Source organism: Pelophylax lessonae, assembly GCF_965119305.1.
Source record: "Pelophylax lessonae genome assembly, chromosome: 3".
NCBI lineage: Eukaryota > Metazoa > Chordata > Amphibia > Anura > Ranidae > Pelophylax > Pelophylax lessonae.
In genome coordinates, this window is record NC_138770.1 from 89,330,971 (window position 1) to 89,353,494 (window position 22,524).

At 41.2% G+C, this 22,524-nt stretch overlaps 1 protein-coding gene across 1 annotated transcript in view; it reads right to left on the minus strand.

The window, feature by feature from the left end:
• Positions 1-517: 517 nt before the first annotated feature.
• Positions 518-22,524, minus strand: part of LOC309551302 (cytochrome P450 2K4-like) — a 62,252-nt gene continuing 40,245 nt past the window's right edge. Inside the window, exons 7-9 of the mRNA XM_082251833.1 lie at positions 17,509-17,693; positions 14,064-14,205; positions 518-729 (exon numbers count right to left, since the gene is read on the minus strand). Coding sequence (XP_082107959.1) covers positions 545-729; positions 14,064-14,205; positions 17,509-17,693 — 512 coding nt within the window. The 3' untranslated portion in view covers positions 518-544. The remainder of the gene's footprint in view (positions 730-14,063; positions 14,206-17,508; positions 17,694-22,524) is intronic.

Below are 22,524 nucleotides of genomic sequence, written 5' to 3' on the forward strand. Positions count from 1 at the left end.
CAACTCATATCGGGCATGCTGTGTTACATACTGTATGTTGTGGTCCAAGTATTTATGGACATGGGCAGGCCAGGCACGTGTTGTGCCCTATAATTCCTTCATAGGCTTGCAGACACCTACTGAAGGCTGTCAGTCTATGCAGATAAGCCGACCTGAAGATTTTGGATCTCTCTTCTGTGTGATGGCACCCTTAGAGCACATTGGTAAGGGAGGAACAGTAAAGTACAGAATAACTGTTCAACAACAGTATCTGCAGACCTTTAACTCAGCACTCATGATGATTTGCACATTTTATGGCCCACTGATTTACAGACATGAACAGACAAGCAGTGCATCCTGTAATTATCTCGGAAAAAAGAAGAGGCCAGTATACAGAAAATATAGGGTGTATTAATCACTGGAAGAGAGCAGACCTAAACAACCTTTATGTTCTCTTTAGGGTAAGAGCACCCTTAGAGCATATTTTTAAGAGAAGTGTAGGAATGTACAGCACTACAGAGCAGTAGAACGTAAGGAATTAGAAGTAGCAGTGACAGTTTATTTTTTAGTAGGACCGCGGAACACAGCAGATCTTTGGACATAATGGAGTAACTGTAAGACCAACTGATTGTTTGATATGGAAGTTAGTCACACCAGGTGCAGCACAAATTGTAAATTTCTGCATGAGGCTGGTAAAGAAAAGGAACAGCTCCATCTTTGCCAGTGTTTCTCCAGGGCAAGACCTCCGACCTATGGAAATCAGAGAGGAGAGATTGTTAGATGCTTCCTAAGAGATTTAAACTAAAAAAAATTATAATGGTTATCTGTTTACATGAGTTATGTATTTATTTTAGTGTCAGTAGCTTTTTATTAATACAAAGAGAGTACCGGAGCCGCTCCGGAGTATGAACCGCTCCTTGAGGACGTCGATTGACGAAACTGGTTGGGAGGGTCTAGGACGTTGGACACTACCACGCATGTCGGTATCTCACTCGCGGCTTTGACGGAACAGCCAGAGGTGATACGAATAGCCCTTTACACACAGTGTGTGATCCTTAGTGTCGGGTTGACACTTTTCAAATGTGAGCACTGCTATTATATTTTAATAAACTGATACAGTTTTAACAGACTTACGCTATGTCGATTCTCCTTCTTTCTTAAAAACCTATACCTCCATGCACCTCTATGAGAAAGTCTGACACAGAGATGGGGCCATCATTCATTAATGAATAGAAATAGCAATCAGCCTTCATTAAGGCAATGAGCCATTCTGCTGGATAATTTGTACGAAGACGTTTAAGCTGGTTTATAACTTTACCAGCCACTTCATCTGGTGAGTCAGTTTGGGGTGATCAGTGGAAGGATTGCACTGGGGTTTTTTTGCACAAGATTGAATTTTGAAGATTTTGCACTATATCTTATGCACAACTTCTTTCAACTTTTTTTTTTTGGGATTGTAAAAATACTTTTGACTGATTTTTTTCTTTTCTTTTTTTGAATATATGAGATTGGATTCATTATACACACTGTTATGTTTTTAGAAATGTATTTTTGCTCATTTGTATCTATGTAATTTTAGGGCACTGATTGCTCACTTACTTGTGAGATTAATTGTTTATATGAGTTGTTTATATTAATTCTTTGCACTAGCACTTTCAGGTGATTCATTGTTCATAGTAGTTGCTTATATCATTTTTGCACTAGCACTTTAGGATAGAACACGGTCAATGGTTTTTGACTGATAGGTGATCAATTATGTTTTAATCCCCACCGAGCAATTAAGGGAATGTAGATCTGAGTTGACCTTATATATTCTTTTATATTCGTTTTTTGTGGGTTATACCCAGAGATAGTTAACAGCGGTCATATAATTACAATCCCTTTTCAATAACCAGTTGATAACCTAGGCACCAGACCTCCTTTTTTCAAAATATTTCTTGGTGAGGCTGACGCTAACTGACACTGATAGAAATTGAAAAAATGCTTTTTTTTTTTTTTTAAATCCTGCTCAATATATACTGACCATGACCTTTGACCCTGATTTTTGACACTGACCTTGGCCTAAACACTAACCCGGGCACTGACCTAGATCAACCTTTTATCTAGCTATTTTTTATCAAATTTTTATTTAATTTGTTATTATTCTTTTACACACTCTCTCTCTCTCTGCAAGGAGTGGGCTTCAGTGACTGATCATTAGTATGGGACCCGGAGCTCCCGCTGAGACCCTTGTCTCTGTGCTAGGAGCACGCTGTGCGACGCGCTCCCCCAGAACATAGAAGGTTCTGCAGATACGGAAAAAAGCCAGTCCAGTGAGGCCTCATATATGGTTACTGTCGGCATGAAGAAGTTAGGGTTAACGGAGGAGTTTTTTTGTGGAAATACTTATTTTAGTGTGACTTTACATTCTTATTTTATCATATTATATCCACTATGGCACTACATGCACAAAAAAACATAGAAGAGTAATGACAAAAAAAAGAAAAAGCGACCCGCCCAATGGAGTTGGGACTGTATAGGTGACCGTACACCCAAACAAAGCAAACACAGTTTTCAAAAAAATATATAACTTTATTGTATACACATTAAAATTGTTGGCAGAGGATGCCAACGCGTGTTGCACCACACGGTAAGGTTTCTATTGCCTCATAACATACTGAGACACTGGTAGTACTCTCTACTGTGTTGGTCTAACGCCCCTGTTGCACCAGTTGCTTTACATTGCAGGCTCGCTGACGGCCCTGCCCACACAGTCTATAAATTGCATCTCTATTCCGTACTACATACCTTTTTGACATACCTAGATATTTTCAGGACCCTTCTCACTCTTGGGCCTTTTTGGATTCCTGTGGGACCTGTCCGTTTGCGGTGCCGCGGCAACTCATCTCTTTTCATCTGGGCTCCAACCTTTAGCCATCTAGGCCTTAGCTCATACATCCTCTAATATTGATTTGCTGGTACTCTCTACCTGGTTTTAATATTACGGCTCCCTGGTCCATTTGGGTGTATAAAGTGGCAAAACCCACATGGTCGAAGTGTTTGACCCCCAAAGAAGGGTTATCACCCGAAACACGTCAGGTCTCTCAATTACACATACCCTTGTCTTTCATCTCCCACTACCTTAGGACCATGATTAACATGTATTTTTCTCTTTTAAATGTCCTTTTTAGGTGTACAACAATTTTAATGTGAATACAATAAAGTTATATATTTTTTTGAAAACTGTGTTTGCTTTGTTCGCCTATACAATCCCAATTTCATTGGGGGGTCGCTTTTTCTCTATATAACAGGGACGACGACCACTTGGGACACTACATATAATGACAAAAAAAAGGCCAAATGGTTTTTATTACAGGCAGTAAATGCTCAAATATTTTATGGACCTGAGGAATTGCTGAGTACCAGAAATATCCTGTATATCTGAGTCACACTTTGGGCTTTGCTTGACCAGCGTTCCTAGACTTCACCGGAGTTCACTGGAATTATTACCATCTCACCAGAGAAGCCATGAGGGTGGCTTAAGCATTCGAAGCAAAAGTGGGGTAAGAGAACTGGCCCATGAGCTAGGCTAAAAGCTTCTTGTTACAGAACAGCTTTGCTGAGTCTTTTACTGAGCAGCTCTTGACCACTCACCAACAAGACCAATAAATTCAGGCCAAGGAAAAATTAACAGCTGTGTGATAATTATTTCAGAGACTTGGCTGGATGGCTTCATTCTTAAAGAGGTTAGTGGTATAGCAGTCCACAATGTCTACCAAGCAGGCAGGAAGACAGACTCCAAAGTCTAAATGTGAAAACAATGACTTGTGCACAGCTACTGATTTTTCAGAGTTGGAATAGCTCATATGTGGACCAATTTTTTTACCAAAGGAAATGACCCACTAAGGGGAAATAACATATTGTACCACATAGATACAAATATCCCTGGAGCATACAAATCTACCTTGTTACCACATCTTGGTCTATCCAATCACATCTCACTAATAATATTCCATCTCACAAACCTCTAATCTGCAGAACAAGCTCAGTCAATAAAACTGTCCAGGTCTGGAGTGAGGAGGCCATCTCATTCTTGCAGGACTGCTTTGTAATCACAGACTGGGGCATGTTTGCAAAAAGCTGTCAGGTTTGGTCCAAAACTTTTGTCTCAGGAACATTGAAAATCTTTATTGGGATCAAATTGACATTCATTTTCAACCACGGTGACAAAAAAATTTAAAGGAGCAAGATAAAAAAACATTTTTGGAACAAATGAAGAAGTCGTATGAGTGGGATGAAATGCATAAGAGTAATGTCGCTTTATGTGATGTCATCACGCACGCGAGCAGACCAGGAAGTTTCTGGTTGTCTCATGTAAATATACCTGCTGTATATGTACTGTTCATGGAAATTGCTGTATCTGTGCTCACTGGAAATAGGTGCACTAAAGAATGTGAGTGGATTTCTTACTAAGATTGTTTTTAAAAATGTGGTTTTAAATGGAAAACATGTATTTTTTTTTTTGGAAATAAGCAGAGATTTTCTGGTACATCTGGACCCCAGAAACAGGGAAATAAAGCTATTCTGGACCCCTATAATATGTAGGTCATTTTTCTTAGGTGAGAGCACATCTGATTTAAAGGTCACTATTGGTGGAGGAGGAGTGATTACACTGTGAAGAGTGTGGCACAAAATACAAAGAAGTTTTTTGTACTGTTGCTTATGAACACATGGGAGTGTATTTCAAGCATAAAGACATGAAGATATTTTGAATGGACACTGTTTCCAGTGAATGATTTGTAGCACTTTGAGTTTGGGCAATTAGTATTTTTTTCATATAATATTGCATGCATTTTATTTTTACATTTTTTAAGTAGAACTTAAAAACATCTCCCTATATAGTATACCTGTTGCCGACCACCCACAAGCAGATTACCTGCGGCAGGGTGGCTCAGCTGCGTGAACCGATGTAACTGTACGTTGGTCGCCAGCAGAGCTAGGGGGCGCATACACGCGTGCCCGCCGTCCCTGCGATATTCTGATTCGGTTCAGAACCGATCAGTCATCAGGTCCAGGCCAATGAGTTTTGGTCTGGATCTGGTGATCGGTTCTGACCAACTGCAGAACGTCCTGTGCCTGTATCATGTAAACAAAGGCAGAGGAAATGATGCAATCTTCTCTCCTGGACCCCTTTTCGAGAAGAGAGAACATCTACCATGAGTACAAAAGCAGCACACTGACACCAGTACACATAGGCACACATTTAACCCCCTGAACACCCCCCAGTTAACTCTTTCACTCCCTGTCACAGTGTACACTATATACAGTATACAGATAATTTACTGATCACTGTATTAGTGTCACTTGTGATTTCAGATAGTGTGAGAGACAGTTACTGGTAGTCCCAAATAGGTTTAGGGTACCCACCATACATTCCCTAATAAAGATTTAACCCCCTGATCACTCCCAGTTAACCCTTTTACTCCCTGTCACAGTGTACACTATATACAGTATACAGATAATTTACTGATCACTGTATTAGTGTCACTTGTGACTTCGGTTAGTGCTGATAGGTTTTGGGTACCCGCCATATTTCCCTTAATAAAGATTTAACCCCCTGATCACCCCCAGTTAACCCCTTCATTGTCCTGTTATAGTGTCACTATTATGATGTACAGATCATTTTTCTGATCACTGTATTAGTGTCACTGGTGACATCACTTAGCTTTAACGTTAGTTAGCATCAATCCAGGACAGCGTCAGATTGCCTGCTGCATATTTAGTAATACATTTTAACCCTTTGATTGCCAGTGACACACACACACACTAAACCCCTCCATTACTAGTATAATGTCTGAACGGATCCTAGTCTTTGATCGGATCAGAACTATACTAGCGTCCCCAATAGTTTAGTTTAATGTTCCCAAACTGCAGCATAGTAATTGCCCGTACGGCCAGACTTTGGTACAAAAAAGTCTCTATATACTTATTCCAATTGGCTCTGCTGAACACTTATGTGCTAAACAAAGCATCAGGAAGAAGTGGATCCTTCCTAAAATTCCAGGAAGAGATCATCACAGACTTTCTGTACCCAGAAGGTGCTGTGGCCCAAATTCACAATCCAGATGCAGTGAGCCGGCTGCATGAGAGGCCTTTTCCGGATGTCATCTCTAGTACCTCGACCCAAAGAGCACCCCAAAGAAGATGTTGTGTCTGTAGAAAATGCGGATATAAGTTTGACACCCGCTATTTTTGTCCCTCCTGTCCTGGCCAACCTGGTCTCAGCATCGGGGATTGTTTCCATCGCTACCACACACTAGTAGAGTATTAGTATAGGATACAGCACGGCACAGTCTAGGGCACACTTTCACACAAGGTCTCGAAAGATGTTAGATGGCTGTTGCATTTTGAGAGACCCTAGCTTGGAACTGTTTTTTTACAGTTACAAAAAAAAAGTGTAAAAAAAAGTTACAAAAAAAAGAAATTTAAAAAATGTAAAAAAAAAAAAGCCAAATATAGTTGTCGTTTTATTGAGTTCATTTTCTGTTCTTACTCTTCTACTCTTTCTACTTTTACTGTACTTTATAATATACTGTTATACTGTAATGTTTTATTGTTACTGTTTTTCATTGTTTACCATTGTTTGCTTTGTAGATACCACCATTCTACTGTACTGTATGCTATTATATTGTAATGTTTTAATGTTTCTGTGTTTTTCATTGTTAACCATATTTTTCTTTGCAGATACCACCATTCTAATGTTTTACTGCACTGTATACTATTATATTGTAATGTTTTATTGTTACTGTGTTTTATTGTTAACCATTGTTTGCTTTGCAAGGACTCCCATCAGTTGCACCACTGATTTGTTTATTCTGACAGCAACAGCGTTTGCTCTCAGCATATACGTAAATCAATGAGTGCAGCACTGTAGGAGGTGATTTCACCACCACAGTTAAAAAAATAGCATATATATTGCGAAGCATAGGGGATGGGGTGGACACAGAGGGCGGATCTCCCCCTATGCTTCGCCATTTATTTTTTAACACTTTTCTTGGCAGAGATTTCTTCATCCACATCAATCGATGTGAATGGAGGAATCTGCTATGTTCTTTTTTTTTTGTTCAGTCCAAGGGCTGAATGAAAAATAAAAAGAACATTGCATGTATGCCCATCATTAGAAGTGGGTGAATGCTGGGAGGTCTAATGGTGGGCATACCACACACTTTCTGGTATCGTTTTTTACAGCCAGCGCTCAAGTTTCATGTAAAAGCAATCCTAGCAGATAATTAGCCACTAGACTGCTTTTACAAGCAGTGGGAGGGGACTTTCATGCCCCTCCCACCACCTTCCACGGTTTTCTTGAGCTCTCCTGTCCCACCGGGAAACCCGGGGCTGCAACCGGTGGTTCTGTCAGCTGAACATAGAGCTGATTGGAGACCAGAATGGCTCCAATTATCTCTATGGCCTAAGATACCGGTAGCTACGAGCATTTCATGACTTTGATTTTGCCAGATATAAACAGCGCCATTGGGAAATTGGGAAAGCATCTAATCACACCAATCTTGATGTGGTCAGATGCTTTAAGGGCAGAGGATAGATCTAGAGTCTAATAGACCCCATTTTTTTAGTACCTAAAAGAGTACCTGTCACTACTTATTGCTATCATAGGGGATATTTAAATTCCCTGTGATAACAATAAAAATTATAAAAAAAAAAAATTTAAAAAAGGAAAGGGAAGGGTAGGTGTTAAAATAAAATAAAAAAGCAAAATGAATAATAATAAAAAAAAAAAAAATTCAAGCACCCCTGTCCCCCCTTGTTTGCGCGCAAAGGCGAACACAAGCATCGGCCTTGTGTCATATGTAAACCGCAATTGCAGCATACATGTGAGATATCACCATGAATGTCAGATTGAGGGCAATAATTATTGCAGTTGACCTCCTCTGTAAATCGAAAGTGGTAACCTGTAAAGGCTTTTAAAAATGTACGTATAGTAGTTTGTTGCCGCTGCATGGGCATGCCCAATTTTAAAGCATGTCACGTTTGGTATCTATGTAGTTGGCAAAAGATTATCTTTTATATTTTACCAAACAATTGGGAAATATATAGTTTTATTTATTGTCACTTACAATCATTTTTAGTATTTATTGTTTGCACTTTTAGGTGTGCACTTATTAATTGCTTATTTATTAGTTGTTCACTAGGTTGTGCTGATTTTTATCCTTTTATATTTGAATACATAGTGTATTTGTGCATTAAATTTAAAAAAAGTGTTTTTTTCCCCCAAAAAATTGCATTTGGAAAATCTGCGCAAATACCGTGTGACAACACCCACCATTTTGTTCAGTAGGGCCTCTGCTTTAAGAATATATAGTGTTTTGGGGTTCAAAGTAATTTTCTAGTAAAAAAATAATAATTTGTTCATATAAACAAAAAGTGTCAGGAAAGGCTTGGTCTTCAATTGGTTAGAAGAGTGGGTTATGTGTGGCATAAGCTTCTAAAATTGGGCATAAAATGCCAGGAAAGTTCAACCCCCCCCCCCCAAATTACCCCTTTTTGCAAAGTAGACACCCCAATCTATTTGCTGAGAGGCATGTTGAGTCCATGGAATATTTTATATTTTGCCACAAGTTTCCAGAAAATTAAAAAAAAAAATTTTTAACACAAAGTTGTCAGTAAATGATATATTGCTCACACATGCCATGGCTATATGTGAAATTACACCCCAAAATATATTCTGCTGCTTCTCCTGAGTACAGGGATACCACATATGTGAGACTTTTGGGAACCTAGCTGTGTACTGGTCCCAGAAAACCAATCACTGCCTTCAGGTTTTCTAAGGGCGTAAATTGTTGATTTCACTCCTCACTACCTATCACAGTTTCGGAGGCCCTGAAATGTCAAGGTAGCACAAACCCCCCCCCCCCCCAAACGACCCCTTTTCGGAAACTAGACATTCCAAGGTATTTGCTAAGAGGCATGGTGAGTATTTTGCAGCTCTCATTTGTTTTGTAAAATGAAGAAAGAAAAGGAAAATTTATTTTTGTTTTCTTTTTTCAATTTGAAAAACTTTGTGACAAAAAGTGAGATCTTCGAAATACTCAAAATGCCTCTCAGCAAATAGCCAAGGGTGTCTATTTTCCGAAAAGGGGTCATTTGGGGGGGGGGTGCTGTTTTGGAATTTTATGGACTCCGAAAATTATAGGTAGTGAGGAGTGAAATCAGCAATTTACGCCCTTAGAAAGCCTGAAGGCAGTGATTCAGTGATTGGTTTTCGGGGTCCTTTACGCGGCTTGACTGCCAAAAAGTCTCACACATGGGGTATCCTCATACTCAGGAGAAGCAGCAGAATATATTTTGGGGTGTAATTCCACATATACCAGCAATATATCATTTAAGTGACAACTTTGTGTAAAAAAAAAAAGAAAAAATGTTTTTAATTTTTCCAAAACTTGTGGCAAAAAATAAAATATTCTTTGGACTCAACATGCCTCTCAGCAAATAGCTTAGGGTGTCTACTTTCTGAAAAGGGGTCATTTTTTTTTTTTTTGGGGGGGAGGGTTTTCTGCTATCTTGGCATTTCATGGCCTCCGAAACTGTGATAGGTAATGAGGAGTAAAATCAACAATTTACGCCCTTAGAAAGCCTAAAGGCGGTGATTGATTTTCAGGGTCTTGTACGTAGAGTAACAAAAAGTCTTACACATGTGGTATCGCAGGGAATTGTGATGAGAATTTTAAACTTTAGGCAGAAGTAGAGCAGCTGAATGGGAGAATTATTCCAACTCTGCTACTTTGGCCTCAAGTTTTCAATTCCCTTTTCAATTTCCTGTAATTCTCTCTTTATGAAGTAGACCCTATAATCTGATAAGTAGGCGGAGATTAATTATGCAGAGTGGGCGGAGCTTCAGGGAAGTGGGTGTGGTAAGTAATTGATAGCTGTGCTGCAAAGTGTCCCTGGACATTTTTTTCAAATGTTGGCAACTATGCAGTACTATCAATTCAGTTTTTAACAATACAGTACCAGTCAAACCTACCAGACGTATTTTGGGTATCCTGGATGACCTTCCACTAACAGAAGTCCAGATAATAGTTGTCAACCACTTGCCGACCGCTCACTGAGCTGGTACTGCGGCAAAGTGGCTCGATATCGTCCAGCGACGTAGACCTACGTCGCTGGACTCCTCCCCTTGTGGGCGGCGTGCGCGCACCACCGGAGGCTCGCTCCCACTGTATTCAGACACATCGGGAGTTGGGCCGGGGGAGGAGCGGCGGTGATCACCTTGACAGGAGGGAAGGAGCGCTGGCGAGGGACCCAAGAAGAGAAAGATTGAGGCTGCTCTGTGCAAAACCAACTACACAGAGCAGGTAAGTATAAAAGGTTTTTTTTTTTAAAGTGGAGTTCCGGCCTGTTTTTCAACTTTAGTGATTCCTGGAGTGCTCGCTATGCTAATCAACAATTGGGCATTTTCAATTTTTATAGGGGGTCCCTTACCTTAAATTCAGGGCATTTTTGATTGTACTTCCTCCTTCTCCCCCCTCTGTGGCCACGCCCACCAATATCACTTCCGCCTTTGCATTGCATCCTGGGAGCTGTTTGTCATTAATCCCAGGAGGCTGGAATCAGGAAGAACTCCCAGAACACTCCCTGGAATCAGGAAGAAGGACACAGCAGATTACACTGTGGCTTCAGATGCCCACATCCAAGATGGCCGCGCCCAGGCAGCGTTTTTAAAAGTAAGATTTTGACTAAAATCCAATACTATACACCTTGTAAGTATGAGAATAGCGGTTCTGCAAAGGGCGATGGATTAGTATTATAGGGGTATTTTTAGTTAAAAAAGGCATTTGAGGCCGGAACTCTGGGACTTTTCAATAATTTTAACTTCTGTGGAAATACCCACCTGTTCTGTTGACATGTTGTATAGATATGTACTGTCTCTTTGTATATACTTTAACCACTTCCATACCGGGCCTATTCTGGCACTCCTGTCCTACATGTAAAAATCATAATTTTTAAGCTAGAAAATGTATTTGGAGCCCCCAAACATTATATATGTTTTTCTAGCAGAGACCCTAGAGAATAAAATGGTGGTTGTTTCAACTTTTTATGTCACATGGAATTTGCGCAGCAATTTTTCAAATGCGTTTTGTTTTGAATTAAAAAAAAAAAAACACTAAAAAGTTAGCATGATTTTTTTTCGTATAATATGAAAGATGTTACACCAAGTAAATATATACCAAACATGTCACACTTTAAAATTGTGCGCACTCATACAATGGCGTCAAACTTCAGTACTTAAAAATCTCCATAGGCGACGCTTTAAACATTTTTACAGGTTACCTGTTTAGAGTAATAGAGGAGGTCTTGCACTAGAATTATCACTCTCACTCTAACATTTGCTGTGATACCTCACATGTGCGGTTTGAACGCTGTTTACATATGCCATGACAGGGAATCGCCGGCTAAAAAAGAAGATATCTGAATGATATGATCATTTATGGTAGGCAATGCAGCTGGGCTTTGTGTCTCACGATGTGTTCCATCTACTCCAAGGCGGAAGTTCTGGTGTGCTCACGAACTGGCATAGAGACACGCCGAGGACTCTGATAGAGCCGTGCTCCTGCGGGGAGTAAACTACTAAAGGTCTACTGGCTTCCAACCCTTGACAGCTGTATACAGGCTGTTGGTCCATTGAAGGCATCCATACTGTATATTGGTACATAGAGGGAGGAACAAGGAAGAGTATAGTGCTACAGAGTGGTGAGAGCCTCCGGGCAAGCTTTCATCCCCAGTGTTGTATTTAGCCACTTATATCTATGATATTATGATTGCAGTTAGGACCCTAAGTCAATTAACCACCCTTGTTGCTGTGGATGGAACTTTTCACATGGCCACCTAAGTCACCAAATTGGTGTTCACATACGGCAACCACAGTAGGGTTAAAACGGAGCCACCAGACTACTTTATCCTCAAGGTTGCAACTACCTATTGGTAGTCACTCCACTGTATACGGCAGTGGTTCTCAACCAGGGTTCCCTGGAACCCTAGGGTTCCTCCAGAGGTTGCTAGGGGTGCCTTGAGCAATGAGCAATTTCTGCCTCTCAGATAAGTTCCCCTGAAACCATTGATATTTTTAGCTATCTGGAAGAAGGTAATTCTTCCCAATGTCCACAAGTGTAAGGAGCATTCATCCCACTGACCATCACACTAATGTATCATGAGTTGTAAATATAGTCATTTTTAGCAGGGGTTCCCTGAGACCTGAAAATTATTTCAAGGGTTCCTCGGTGTTGAAAAGGTTGAGAAAGGCTGATATGCGGTGATATATTCCTGCCATTTCCATTTGTGGACATATCGATAGCAGCATGGCCAGCTCATGGAGCCTCATGCTTTCAGCCTAGTCTCATGTATCCCAGGACAATATGAATCGAGGGATATTGCAGTGTATTAAGAGGTTCCTTCTCTATACATGATCCCGGGCGGTTTTTGATTTGGCGTTGGACTGCCTCCACTAGTCCGATTTACATAGTCCAACTTATGAGATAGATTATTTAGGATGAGCTGGTATGCATGCGAGTGAGGGTGAGGCCCATTTTATGTCTGTGTGTGTGTGTTTGTGAGACAACGTTGTCCACATTGGTTTTTATTATATGTAATGCCTGGAGGTCATAGGACTATGTTCTTGTCCATATGAATTGATGTCAATTTTTCAATAAAGTGTTTCATTCGTTTTATCTATACCGTGGTTGGTTCTCCATAAACAACTCCCTTTTTCTATAATGGGGGCCATGTGGTCTTCCTTTGCATGTTTCCATAGATATCTGAATGATGCCTGATTGAAGGATTTACCACCTAAACTCAGAAATGTCATATAACATCCATATATGGAGAAGTGGTTAAGAGTACTTAATGTTTTCTGGATGTATAATTTCTTGTATGGCTCATGGGCACTGAAATTCCATTATCAACATGCATTTTGGCTGTGATTGTTATATTTTCTTGGTACAGCTTAAAGAGGAAGTAAACCCTCCTCAGGAAGTTGTACCTATAGGTAAGCCTATGATAAGGCTTACCTATAGGTACTTTTAATATCTCCTAAACATGTACCGTTTAGGAGATATTTACCTTTAATGCAGCCAGTGACGTCACTGGCGCATGCGCTCTGAAGGAACGGCTGATCGTGCCGTTCCTTCAGAGCCCCGTGCCGTGACCGTCGGCTCCCGTGCGCGTGCGCGGGAGTGACGTCACCGCGGCTCCGGCCAATCAGATGACCGGATGCCGCGATCCCGGAAGACGAGCGACATGTCATGTCGCCCGTCATACAGGTAAGAGAGCGGCACGGCGGGGGCTCGTTCTAAGGTAAGTATTTCATAATGAGCTAGTATGCGATGCATACTAGCTCATTATGTCTTTCTCTTGCAGGTTTTAAAAAAAAAAAAAAAAATTTAAACAAGTTTACAACCTCTTTAATAAACTCTCTCCTTTTAAAAAAAAAGAATATGCTGTGCCTAGAGTAAAATATGTCAGACTAACACCTGTCCCTGCTGCCCATTTTAATAAAGGGAGAATACTATTCTCCCTTTATTAACATCCATCTATGGAGAAGTGGTTAAGAGTACTTAATGTTTTCTGGATGTATTATATCTTGTAAGGCTCATGGGCACTGAAATTCCATTATTGACACGCATGCAAATATGCCAGAATAATATCTGTCCCTGCTGCCCATTTTAATAAAGGGAGGATATTATTTTGCATATTGGTGTGTGGCATTCCTTTTGCTGGTACAATAACTTTCATCAGAACACTTTGGCTCTCTAGGATCTCAGAGCACTGTAGACAAAGGTAGGAAAGTTCAGGCAGCTTTGGGAATGGCACCATGCTGTCAAACCATCCTTTGACATTATATGCTATGTTGAATGACCATATGACCTGGGGAATGGGCTGTTGCCGTGTGCCATTTGGCTTTTTGGTACTCTATCAGACCACAATGGGTGAAGGGTGTTTGGCTAAGGTAAAATTGTGAGCTACATGAATTACAGTAATGGTATATTTGTGAAAATATTGGTTTTGCACATCTGTTGTCAAATACAGTATATTACCTGCTGAAAAGGGCATGAAAGCCTCCTTCTTCACAAATGCCCCCTGTGAATCAAGGAAATGTTCTGGATAGAATGACTTTGGTCTTTCAAATTGGGTTTTATCATATAATACAGATTCTAGAAGAGGAACAATGTACGTTCCCTAGAAAAAAATGGAGATAAAAAAATTAAAAGATTATAGTGGAATATTGCACCTTTTAATTGTTTAGGTTTCTGAACTTGGCCAAGTTTTTTTTTATTTGACGTATTTTTAAATTGGGATTTAATACAATGCCATGGCAAGGGGTTAACTAAGAATGAATTCATTCATTCATTAATTAAGAATCTTCAGCAATGCAACTTCCCCTGTCACCTCTTTGCCTCCATCTTCCCACTCAGACAGTGAATCTGCATCATCAACTCTCTCCAGTGAACATAAAGAAAATACAGGTAGAAGAAAACTGATCTTACTGACTGGAGGTGTGTGCAACACAACATTTGTAGAGGTGCATTAGGCCTTGCCAAATACAGCTGTAAGGTTCTGTCGCCTACTCGCAGCTGAGAAAGTTGTTTCAATTGTGCGTGTAGCTGGCACAGATTGACCACGTCCTCTCCTTGCAACAGGAGCTCCACCAGCAGCACCACGACCCAGCACTAACATGGTGGAGCAGTATGTGTGCACATGCCTAGACGTATTGATTGATGGGTCTGCCCCCTTCAACTTCTGGGTCTCCAAATTGGGCACATGGCCTGAGCTTGCCCTTTACGCCATGGAGGTGCTGGCCTGCCCTGCAGCCAGTGTACTATCTAAACGGGTATTTAGCACGGCTGGGGGCGTTATCACAGACAAGCGCAGCCGCCTGTCCAGAGCTAATGTGGACAAGCTCACATTCATTAAAATGAACCAGGCATGGATCCCACAGGACTTGTCTGTACCTTGTGCAGAATAGACATGTATAACGGCCTTACCCCGCTATTGTTGTATTTGATCTTTCTATCTCTTTTGGGGTGTACCCTAATTTAAAAAGAAATAAAATTAAAAACAAAAACCAGTGTTGGAACACTTTTTAGATCACGTAAACATGGGGGCCTCGGGGTCCCGGACATTTGGAAGTACTACTTAGCAGCCCAATTGACGCAATTTTCTATCATATATATTAAAGGCGAAAAACCTGATTGGTATTACATGGAAAGACAGGCTGTCCCTCTCCATACTATGGATTTTCTGCTTTGGAATCCTCCTGCCTCTCGTCCCCCTATCCTGGCTCCCACGCTCTCACACTCATTTGCTCTGTGCGACCTTATTCATAGATCCAGTAAGATTGCCTCGCCTTGGGGTCCTCTTAAACATATATTTCACAATCCTGATTTCCCTCCTGGACTTGACATCAAGGCTTTCAAATGGTGGACGGATAAGGGCCTGTATAGAATTGGACACTTTTTTGATGCAAGGGGTCCACTCTCCTACTCACATTGCATAGCTACACTAAAAATGCCACCTGCAGAGAGATTTCGCTTCTCTCAGATCTCACATTTTTTACGCACACTCCAGAGAGGGTCGTCGTGCCCCCTTTCGGTAACCCCCTACGAGCAATGGTGCTCCAAAATTCAGGACGTCAGGGGTGGAATATCCCTCGTTTATGCCTCCCTGGTAGCTCCTGAAGATAAAACTTCTTATATGCTGGGATGGGAACAGGACCTGACTGCAGACTGGGACCTCGATATATGGCATGCCTGCGCCACGCGAGCCTTTCGGGGGATCCACAATGTGGGCCTCGTGGAGGCTAATGTTAAAGTACTGATGCGATGGTACATGGTACCTTCTCGCTTGGCAACAATTTTCCCTAACTCTTCTCCTGTCTGCTTCAGGGGCTGCGACCTTCTGGGTAGCCACATACACATTTTTTGGGAATGCCCCAAAATTCGTAATTTTTGGAATAAACTATTCCGGTTGATTCGACGCGTTACGGGGGTTGCGATTGAGCAATCGCCGTCCTATGCCCTTCTAGGCCATCGTCTCCCCAAGGTCCCTAGACACACCCAGACTCTCATTTCCTTTATATTTCTGGGAGCTAAAATTACAATAGCTAAACATTGGAAACAACCTACAGTCTCCTTCTTAGCTGCAAAACGTAAAATTTCCTGGATAATGACCCAGGAAAAGATGTACAGTATCCTCAATGACTCTAGGGAACAATTTGAGTCAATCTGGGAACCCTGGGTGACTTTTTTGAATGTTACACTATAGGACAGATGTGAATTGATAGACTCTCTCATATCAGATATCCGCTTCTAGGTACGTGGTTTCGGACCATGGGCTCCTCCTCTGCATCCCTATCCCCTCCTTCCCTGTGACTCTTCCTTTTCTTCTCTCTTTTTCCTCTCACTGCCTCTATCCTGCTCCTCGTTAAGGTCTTTATACTAGGCATGTGCCCAATTTTTATTTTTTTTATATTTACCTTCCTGGTTTCGGGGGGTCTGAGCTTATCCATTTTGATGTTGTATTGTTTTTTCTCTAGTTTTACACTGGTCTGACGGGCTGTGAATACCTTCTGTTACATTTATAAGGGACTATGGCTATACTCTTACAAGTTTGCTTTGTGCTCTTCTTAGCCACTTCTCTCTGGGGCACAGTTTGAGCCCATTTGGGGTGCCCCTAGAGGATCGGCACCCAATTTTAGTAGGATTCCAGTCATATATGTTGGTCCCTTTTTGATTTGGGTATTTTTGGTTTTTTTCTTATACCCATCGGTCTTGTTTGCCTGTAATTGATAATTGATATTTGTACTGCTCAGAACTACAATACTTCTGTAGACTTTCTTCTCACATGCCTTGTATGCTATTGTTCTTTTGTTATATGTTCACAAAACTTCAATAAAAAGTATTGAAAGTAAAAACCAGTGTTGGCTACCTCGTCCTCCTCCACTGCCGCTTCCACCTACACCGCCACATCCACTGCCTCCTCAACCTCTTACTCCATATGGGCCTCGTCCTCCTCCTCCACCGCCGCCGCCGCTTTCACCTACACCGCCATATCCACCGCCACCTCAACCTCCTACTCCATTTGGGCCTCGTCCTCCTCCTACATCATTCAAGATTATTATTTTTTATTTTTATGTTTTTTATGTTATTTTAAGTTATTTCCCTATCCACATTTGTTTGCAGAGCACTTGCCATGCTCTTAATATGATTTTGCTGCCATTTGCAGTCCTCTAGCCCTTTCCATGTTTGTTTTAGAGCCATTTTAGTGCTCAAAATTTCGGGTCACCGTTGACTTCAATGGGGTTCGGGATCGGGGTAAAGTTCGGGTTAAGTCCGGGTCACTTACCCGGACTTTTTTTCAAGTTCGGCCAGACCCGCCGAACCCGGACATCCAGGTGTTCGCTCAACTCTAGTTGCTACACATTATAAGTCTTATCCCTACAATGTGCACTAAAAAAGCATAAAAACAATTATTAAAAATTACCTTTGGTAGATGGTAGCCCTGAAAGGTTATATCTCTTGTAGTTTCTCGGGGAAGATTCATAGGTAAAATATTGGCAAATCTCTGTGTCTCATGGATGACTGCATTTGTGTAGGGCATGTCCTTACGATGATCATTCCGTGGCTGAGCTGATCCAATCACTCGATCAATTTCCTCATGTACTCGCCCTAAGAAAAATAATAGGAACATAAAACACATGAATGGAATGTCTAGATAATAATAATGATGGCTGGATTATTTCTATAGGAATTTAGAGGTGTGGTATAATAACCCACCGTCTCACCAAAAAGGTGGACAACCGGGAAGATCCACCCGCACTATTTGTCCTAGTGACCTTTGACATCAAGACAAAAGGAAATAAAGAATCCAACATTTTACAGTTATCACCTGAAGAATATATTCTTTTGTGGGGGATCTTTAAATGAGAACACTTGTTTTGATGACAAATATCAAAGAGGGGAATTCCCTTTTAAAAAGATTTCCATACATTTCCAGTTGCATCTTTGGAAAATGAATTTAAGGGAAATCTCACTAACAGGACCTAGACAGCAAAAAATAAACTGAAATGGGTTTCCCTATTCTGTCCAAAACTAAAATAAATACTTTAGTCTATACATACACCTTAAAGAATAACTCGGGATGGAGATAAAATTTGTACAGTAGTTCAATATAGTGGGGTAAGCAAAACCACTGACATTGTACATCAAAAGCGCAAACTCACTGTTCCTGGGGCTAATCATGTCAGCCCATGAATGGGACAAACCTAAGCAAACACAATGAGCTCCCAGGAAAGGAAAATTACAGTAAGTATGGTAACAATTTTCCAAATTCCTGGGGCTAATCATGTCAGCCTAGAGTTGCCCCATTTGCGGCGGACAGTCGGGACACTAACTGACACTTTTGACACTTTTTGAGGACCAGAGACACCAATACAGTGATCAGTACTAAAAAAATATGCACTGTCACTGTACGAATGGCACTGGCTAGGAAGGGGTTAACATCAGGGGCAATGAGAGGGTTAACTGTGTGCCTGACTTGTGCTTTACTAAACTGTGGGAAGTGCTTGTACTAGGGGAAGGCAGAGATCCGTGTTCCAGCTTATCAGGAACACAGGATCGATGTCTTCCTCGCTGGCAGAATGGCATTCCGCCTTGTTTACATAGGCAGACTACCCTTCTGCCTGTGTAATGAATAATAGGCAGGTGCCAGTGGACATCAAGTCCACGGTATCCGCTGATCGGCTCCCACTGTGAATAGTTACAGCAGGAGGGGGCCGCTGGCGGTGCACCTGTGTGCCCCCAACCCAGAAGTGCTGGATCAAGTACTAGGTACGTGATCCAGCGAAGGAGACCCGCCTTGCTGCCGTAAATATACGGTAGGCAAGTTGATAATATATTTTATTAACCACTTCAATGCTGGGCAATTTTACCCCCTTCCTGCCCAGGCCAAATTTCAGCTTTATAAAATTTTGCAAATTCATAAATTTAGGCCAACATTTCTTTTTTTTTTTTTCTATTACAAATGTTGTTTTGTACGATTTTTTTTAACACATTTTGACCAGAGCAATATAATGTTACTATAGTAAAATTGTACTACTTTAGGGAAGTTATCAGGATTTTTTTTTACACATTATGATTGCTTATAGCAGTGAGTTTAATTGCTATAAGTAAGCATTTTACTAAATTAAACAGATTCACTCAGTTTGTTTTGTTGTAATTAGCTAGAGGTAATCACATGGTACAAATGGGTTGTGATTGTTCCTGTCTGTACCATGTAAACACATTGACTAATCACAGCTAGCAACACATATGTACACAATGGACGACTTGAAAGGAAGCCATCTATTGTTTACAAATGTCATGTGATCTGCTGTGATTGGTCACAGCGGTCACATGGTAGTGGCAGCGAGTCGGTACACTGATCAGTCATCGTCTGTGTCCGGTGGACGTCCACCCTGATCAACGAAAGTCCCGTCCGGCCCTCATTTTGCTATGGGCTAGGCGGGACCTGGTTAATATTTTACTTCTTTTTTTAACCAATTCATTTTTGTATGTTTCACTTTAAAAGTCAGGGCTGGCCTATTACTACTGTTAAAGTGCCTCTTTCTGTGACAATTTTAGTGCAGCTAGCCACTGGGCTGGACTAAATGTAGTCAGCAATCAAATTGTTCACAAAATGTCTGGGTTGTGTTTTTAAAGTGTTTTTACTCTATTTTGACATTTTGTGAAATTTTTAAAGAAATTGTAATGTCTCATTAAAAAAAAAAAAAAAAACATGTTATACTTGCCCCCTCTGTGCAGCTGCTTTTGCACAGAGTGGCCAGATTCTCCTCTTCTCAGGTCCCTCTTCGGTGCTCCTGGTCACTCCCTCCTGTTGAGTGCCCCCACAGCAAGCAGCTTGCTATGGGGCACCCAAGCTGAGTCACAGCTCCCAGTGTCCATTCAGATACGGAGCCGTGACCCGGCTCCACCCCCTCTCCTTCCTGATTGGCTGACTAACTTTGATTGACAGCAGTGGGAGCTAATCATGCGGCTCTGCTGACCTAGTCAATGAGGAGGAGAGTCCCTGAGACACTCCTGCAATATCGCTGGCTAGAGATGGGGCTCAGGTAAGTATTAGGGGGGCTGCTGCACACAGAATGTTTTTTTTTTTTTTATCTTAATGCATAGAATGCATTAGGATAAGAAAAACCTTCTGCCTTTTCAATCCCTTTAAGGCAATGCAGCGTGGTGCTGCAAATATTTAGGCTTACCAACAATACTATGAAACTGTTTTGCCACTGTTCGGGAAATTTAGGGGAAGTTGAGGGTTTTTACTTTTTTTTTCCCCAGTGTAAGACTCCACATCTTCTATAAGCTAAAAAATTGCCATAAAATTGCTGGATGAAAAATGCTCATAATAGCATTTTTGTGCCAGCTTTTAGCAGCAGTAAGGGACATTCAACATTTTTTTCTGGTAGTAAATTGTTTCCAAAAACGCAAAAAAATCATTTGTTTTTTTTTTCCCTAAAAGCTGAAGCTTCAAAGACACTTCTTGACTAAAAAGAATGTGCATGGACACATTGTATAACACTATTTGTTTCTAGAAGCAGAAAAAATGCTCAAAAGCTACTACTAGGAGCAGTTTTTTAAGCTAGCGTGCATAGAGCCTATACCTTCCAAAAGCTTTTAGACCTGTTATAATTGCTACTGCGAGATAAAAATTCAGGTCTCTTAGTCACAACCAGCTACTGTAAAATATTTTTTTATCAAGATGACATGAATCAAAATAGCATCTCCTGTTGTATTGATTGCACTAATAAACCATTAAATCCTTTACAGCCCAGGAGGGTGCCATCTTAACTTCTAATTAGATCTGCAGTTCCAATGGTACTGTCCATGTGATCAGCTATGACACCAGCCATTTGAGGCTTTGAAAGTTAATTTGAGAGCTGACATAAGCACATTGACAGTTATACGAAGCATACCTTAAATGTAAATGTTTAGGTGGTGGGTTTATTTCCAATTTAACCACTTGCCGACCGCCGCACGACTATCTACGTGGGCGGTCAGCCCCTCACAGGCAAAGTGACGTAGGTCTACGTCGCTCGCCTGTGAGGGTTTAGGGAGCGAGCGCGCGCCGCCGGAGGCGCGCTCCCGCTCCCGCGTGGTCACGGACCCCCCCGCGCGCGTGACCGGCGGACCCGATCGCCGCCGGCCACTCTGCGATCGGCGGGGGAGAGGGAGATAGTCAGGCAGCTTGTGTAAACAAGCTGCCTGTCATTCTCCTCTCTGTATGAGAGCTGATCACATGGATCTACTATGTAGATCCATTGATCACTCCTCATACAGTTGAAGCCACAGCCAATCACAGTTAGAATCACGCCCCTAGGGACACACACAGCCCCTCCCTCTCAAATAAAGTTAACCCCTTCACTACCAGTGCATTTTTACAGTAACAGTGCATATGTATAGCACTGATTACTGTAGAAATGTCACTGGTAACCCCAAAAGTGTCAAAAATGTCAGTCAAGGGTCCGATCTGTCCGCCGCAATGTCGCAGTACCGCAAAAAAAATCGCAGATCGCCGCCATTACGCGTTAAAAAAAAAAACAACAAAAATGACAAAAATCTTTCCCTTTGTTAGTAAACGCAATAACTTTTGCGCAAACCAATCAAAATACGCTTTTTGCGATTTTTTTTACCAAACATAGGTAGCATAAAACAAATTGGCCGAAAATATTAAAAAATTTTGATTTTTACATTTTTTTTTGGGGGAATTTCATATAAAAAAAAGGGAAAAATATTGCTATTTTTGCAAAATTGACGCTCTTTTTTTGTTTATAGCGCGTTATCAAAAAATCGCACAGGTGATCAAATACCACCAAAAGAAAGCTCTGTTTGTGGGAAAAAAAGGACGCCAAATTCGTTTCGGTACAGCGTCGCACGACCGCGCAATTGTCCGTTAAAGTCACGCAGTGCCGAATCGCAAAATGCCCTCTGGTCGTTTAGCAGCCAAATCCTCCGGGGCTTAAGTGGTTAAAGTGGAACAAAACCCATTGACTAAACAGTTTCCTAAAACTCTTAAATGCAAGGAATGATAGCTGTCACAAGTGCTTGTGCTGTCATCTGAACTGACAAAGCAGTAAATGGCAAGTAGAGAAAAAGAGTCCACAATGTATGGTGAAAGGAAGAGATGAGACCCCTCACCAACTTTAGTGTGATTTAATAGCACACCACACCACAGTGTAAAGCTAATCTCCTTAGCAGAAGGAAATTAGAAATGAGCATGTAGTAAAGATGTAACTCCAGCATCAAGTCACAGATGGACGGCTCTACACCGGGATGTAATACAAAAAAAGTGATGCGCCAGTCAAAAATATGCACAATAAGTGATACACAAACTTATGAATCCGTGTCCATAAACAATGCAATTATCCCAAGTGTCCATATAATAGATCAATCAATAGGTGAATCAACTCCCACGTGTCCAACAAGGTGATCCTGTGTGAACTTAAAT